At 43.9% G+C, this 5,587-nt stretch overlaps 1 protein-coding gene across 1 annotated transcript; it reads left to right on the forward strand.

Annotated features, from left to right (window-relative positions):
• Positions 1 to 251: 251 nt before the first annotated feature.
• On the forward strand, positions 252 to 680 carry LOC121856629 (shematrin-like protein 2). The gene has a single exon (XM_042352281.1). It carries the CDS (start codon positions 252 to 254, stop codon positions 678 to 680), a length of 429 nt encoding a protein of 142 aa, XP_042208215.1.
• The last annotated feature ends 4,907 nt before the right edge of the window (positions 681 to 5,587 follow it).

Consider the following 5,587-nt stretch of genomic DNA (forward strand, 5'->3'; position numbering starts at 1 on the left):
ATCCTGTGCACAGAAGCGCAGAAGCGTTTACTGTACCCATCAGGAGAAGTGCGGTCTCATGCTGCCTTAATGACTCACGCATTAAGGGCGTGTAAAGCCTGAAGGGTCATGGGGTTTGTCAGCGAGTTACATAAAGTGACAGAATGATGAGTGGGTGGGGGGAAATTCGGTACAATTTATCTGTTTATAGCAAAGTGTGGTAGTGGGTCAGGGAGGTTACCAGGTGGGTCAGGGAGGTTACCAGGTGGGTTATGAAGATTATCAGGTGGGTCAGGAAGTTACCAGGTGGGTCAGGAGGTTACCAGGTGGGTTATGAAGGTTACCAGGTGGATTATGAAGGTTACCAGGTGGGTCATGAAGGTTACCAGGTGGGTCATGAAGGTTACCAGGTGGGTCAGGAGGTTACCAGGTGGGTCAAGGAGGTTACCAGGTGGGTCATGAAGGTTACCAGGTGGTCAGGAGGTTACCAGGTGGGTCATGGAGGTCAGGAAGGTTACCAGGTGGGTCAGGAGGTTACAGGTGGGTCAGGAGGTTACCAGGTGGGTCATAGAAGGTTACCAGGTGGGTCAGGAGGTTACCAGGTGGGTCATGGAGGTCAGGAAGGTTACCAGGTGGGTCAGGGGCACCAGGTGGGTCAGGAACGTTACCAGGTGGGTTCTGGCTACCAGGTGGGTTCTTAAGGCTACCAGGTGGGTCAGGGAGGTTACAAGGTGGGTCATGAAGGTTACCAGGTGGGTCCATGAAGGTTACCAGGTGGGTCAGGAGGTTACAGAGTGGGTCATGAAGGTTACCAGGTGGGTCAGGAAGGTTACCAGGTGGGTCATGAAGGTTACCAGGTGGGTTCTTAAGCTACCAGGTGGGTTCTTAAGCTACCAGGTGGGTTCTTAAGGCTACCAGGTGGGTTCTTAAGGCTACCAGGTGGGTTCTTAAGGCTACCAGGTGGGTTCTTAAGGCTACCAGGTGGGTTCTTAAGGCTAGGTGGGTTCTTAAGGCTACCAGGTGGGATAGCCACCAGGTGGGTTCTTAAGGCTACCAGGTGGGTTATTAAGCTCCAGGTGGGTTCTCAAGGCCACCAGGTGGGTTCTTAAGGCTACCAGGTGGGTTCTTAAGGCCACCAGGTGGGTTCGTAAGCCTACCAGGTGGGTTATTAGCCACAGGTGGGTTCTTTAGGCTACCAGGTGGGTTCTTAAGGCTACCAGGGTGGGTTCTTAAGGCTACCAGGTGGGTTCTTAAGGCCACCAGGTGGGTTCAAGGCTACCAGGTGGGTTCTGTCACCAGGTGGGTTCTTAAGCTAGAGTGGGTTCTTAAGCTACCAGGTGGGTTCTTAAGGCTACCAGGTGGGTTCTTAAGCTACCAGGTGGGTTCTTAAGCCACCAGGTGGGTTCTTAAGGCTACCAGGTGGGTTCTTAAGGCTACCAGGTGGGTTCTTAAGCCACCAGGTGGGTTCTTGCTACCAGGTGGGTTCTTAAGCACAGGTGGGTTCTTAAGGCTACCAGTTGGGTTCTTAAGCCACCAGGTGGGTTCTTAAGCTACCAGGTGGGTTCTTAAGGCCACCAGGTGGGTTCTTAAGGCCACCAGGTGGGTTCTTATGGCTACCAGGTGGGTTCTTAAGGCTACCAGGTGGGTTCTTAAGGCTACCAGGTGGGTTCTTATGGCTACCAGATAGTCTTCCTTGTCTCATCCTATTCCTCTTTATTTATCTGCATTATCTGCATGTGTATTTTCTATATCTCTCTCTCTCTCTCTCTCTCTCTCTCCCCTTCCTTGCACTATAATCTTCATTCTTCAGTTTTACGTTTAACAATTAAGACCCAAACTATATAATTGTCCTAAGTGGTGCATGTGTAGAACAGAGTTATACGAGAGAAAATAGTTCCTTTAATATACAGTGCAGTGTTGGTTGTGCTGGTGCTGTAAAATAACCCTGACCTGTTCTATCACTTCCCGTCTGACACAGCAGAGACAGCAGTTGGTAATTTCTGTTGTCTTCTTCCTCCTCCAACTATATATTACTTTACTGTCTGTACATGACTGTTATATAATGGTTGGTGTCCCCCCCTAGGAGTCTTCGTGTCGGTGCTGTACTGTTTCATGAGCAGTGACGTAAGAGAGCTGCTGCGGAAGCGATGGCGGCAACACCGCACGCGGCGCTTCGGCTACGCAGCCAACCATCGCCACAAGAGTACCCAGAACGTCCTGGAGAACTCAGCATCCGTGAGGACACCCCACGCCTCCCCGACACCCACGACCATCCTGTCACCCATACCCTCAGTAACCACGCCATCCAGACCTCCGTGGTGTGACGTAGTTGATATCAGTATACTGTACAGTCAGGAATTTGTATGTAGACTCATTTGTTTCTGGTTGAACATAGTCACCACATACCCGTCTTTCCTGACCTGAATGATAGATCTTAGCAGCACGCGAGGGACTCTGAACGCAGCCACTGACCAACTCTGAGTCACATTTGCTTATTCAAAAACCCGCCACTACACCTTAGCGAACACTGGTGACGGGCAGCAGGAGTTTAGAAATCTTCATGTTGGTATCTAGTGATCACACGACCGTCTTCTAACACAATCTTGATGGGTAATAGTTTAGAACTTTCGTTCGTGATAAGAACCCCATAAACACAGACAGGAGACATCTGTGGTTTGTCAGGTTCTTTTAGCTATAAGAGGTGGTGCTACTGTTAGCTGTAAATAATGTAAATCACATCACTGGTACTTGCGTTTCTTTACCGCCCATCAACACTGTGTGTTTCAGGCGACTATCACTAATCGCGTTAACATAAAGCAGCAGTCTAATATGTTCTAACTGTCTTTATATATTTTATGATATTTAATTTTTAATGTTCAAAGCTAAAAAAATTCAAGTAACACTAAGAATAAAAATACTTATTACAGCTCATTTAGACTTTTCTTCTGCACCTAAATTAGTTGTGGATATTAAAAAGAAAACTAATCTAGAACGAACCGAACAACTTCATTCACCATTAGAAACGATGAGACTAAAATGACCAATTACAGTGTCTTCGAGCGTTAAGGAATGATGCTTTCTTAAACACATCAAAGGGAACCACTACTAATTTTACCTGTGAAATTCACCTTTATGGTTGAGTGATTTAAAGGTTCTTTCCTTATGTCATGTGTCTTTATTGTACAGATAACATAAGAATAAGAAAATAAGGAGTCTGCAATAGGCAGGTTGGCCTGTGCATGGCAGCTCCTGGCGAGAGTTACTACCACCTCTGTCATCCATGAATCTATCTAGCCTCTTGAAATCCTTTCCAGAGTTCCCGCACTTACTACAAAGTTGCTAAGCTTGTTCCACTCGTCCACCACCCCTATTTGTGAACCAGTTCCTTCCTATCCCCTCCTAAACCTAAACTTATCAAACTTGAATCCGTTGTTTGAGTCCTATCCTGCTCGGATATTATAAGAACTTTATCTATATCCCTTTATTGGATTCCTTTCACCCACTTAAATACTTCTATCATATTCCGCACTCTTCGTCTTTCTAGAATGCAAGTTAAGTTTTAACCTATCCTGATATGGAAGGTTTCTAAGTCCCGGAATCATTTTTGTCATTCTCGCCGCACCGACTGTGAATTTATATCCAATAGGGGCACCAGAACCTAAACCGCATAATCGAGGTGCGGCCTGACTAGCGCAAGATATAAAGTTACACATCTCTGCACTCTTGTTACACACTTGTATAAAACCCAATACTCTGTTTGCTTTATTTCGAACATTAACGCACTGTTTGCAGGCCGTAGGTCCGGGCGACTAAGTACCCCCAGGGTCTCTTTTCACAAGTCGACTTTCAGGTTGATGTTGTTAAGGCTGTATACATTATAAGTATTTGTTTCCATATAAGTACGCTGCACTTGCTGGTGTTGAATTTCATTTGCCATTTTCAGACCACCCCGCAGTTTATTTAGATCCTCCTAATGCGTTTGCATCCTGAATTAATTTGCCGCCTATTTTGGTGTCATCCGCAACCTGCTTATGTCACTGCTGATCCCAGTATCTAAATCGTTTATGTAGATTATGAACAAGAGTGGGCCTAGTACTGACCCCTGGGGAACCCCACTGGTTACACGGCCCCACTCAGATTTAACAACCATCTACGCTGACCCTCTGCGTTCTATCGGTGAGCCATGATTTTATTCAATTTAAAACTTTCCCCCGATACCATGAGCCTTTAATTTTTCTCAGAAGCCTCTGATGCGGTACTGTCAAATGCTTTGCTAAAGTCTAAGTAAATAACATCGTAATTTTCGTCATTATCTACTACCTCGAAGACTTTCCTAAAAACGTTAGCAGATTTGTTAGACAAGATTTTCCCTTTGTAAACCCATGTTGAGAGTCCAGATTAATTTGCTTTTCAGATGCGATCGGATGCTATCTGCTATAATTGATTCAAGAAATTTCCACTACTGACGCCAAACCGATCGGCCGGTAATTTGACGCTGATGCTCTTTCTCTTGAATATGGGTACTACATTTGCCTGTTTCCACAACTCTGTCACAACCCAGTGTCTAATGATTTGTAAATAAGTTTACGAGGGGTCCAATCTTCCCTACTAACTCTTTTAAGACTCGAGGAAAAAATTTATCCGGCCCTGGGGATTTTGTATTTTAGTTTATAACCAACATATAAAACAAACATAAATCCTTCCAAGTTAAATAAAATCACCACCACTCACCATACATACATACATACATACATACATACATACATACCACCACTACTTCATTATCTTCAAAAACTACATCAATGAGTGCAAGAATTGCTACAGTATTGTTTAGAAGAATATTAACATTTATTTACGAGGAACCAAATGTACCAGAGACTAAATTGAGAGACGGAAGAACCAGATGTGTATATTAGTAAACAAGAACACAACTTACTAACTGAGCTGAAGAGAGACTGGTATAGACAATAAGAAGCTCTATAACTCACAGTAGGCGTCAAGTTCACACTGATTTAACATATACACAGAGACACTACAGGTATACATATAATGATGAGGAAGAATTTTAATTAAACACACAGAAGAGTCCAAGAAAAATGTTAGACAACTTGGCGAGGTTCCTCCATATAAGATTAGCCCCAATGTTAAAAATAAACATCTGTCTTATTTAATTTTCAAGTCGCGAGGACAACGTGGCGTGATTTGTCTGTAAGATTTATGTGCCTTATTTTTATTGGGGCGCTGAGTTAGTATTGTCGATATTAGTTTTTTTTTAATTTCCAATGAAATCGTTCAGTAGTTTATTATGAACGCCGGATGAATGATCTACAAAGTTTTGCGACCGAGTCTTTCAAGGCGATATGTGCTGTAATGTTCAACCAATTCCCTTTCAACGCCGAACTGATAAAAACAACAATATTTTCTTTATTTTCCGATTTTTCGTGTTGTACAAAACCAGATATGTTTTTCGCTTGATAATGACAGTGTTTACTATAGTCTGGACATTTGCCGCAGTATGCAATACACGCGCGACTTGAAAATGTCAATAGCAACATCGTTATTCTTCACAAAACTGAATAGCTTCCTATTCAGTCGTAAAGCAGCCGTC

The sequence above is a fragment of the Homarus americanus genome, unplaced genomic scaffold, assembly GCF_018991925.1.
Source record: "Homarus americanus isolate GMGI-L3 unplaced genomic scaffold, GMGI_Hamer_2.0 scaffold9028, whole genome shotgun sequence".
Classification (NCBI taxonomy): Eukaryota; Metazoa; Arthropoda; class Malacostraca; order Decapoda; family Nephropidae; genus Homarus; species Homarus americanus.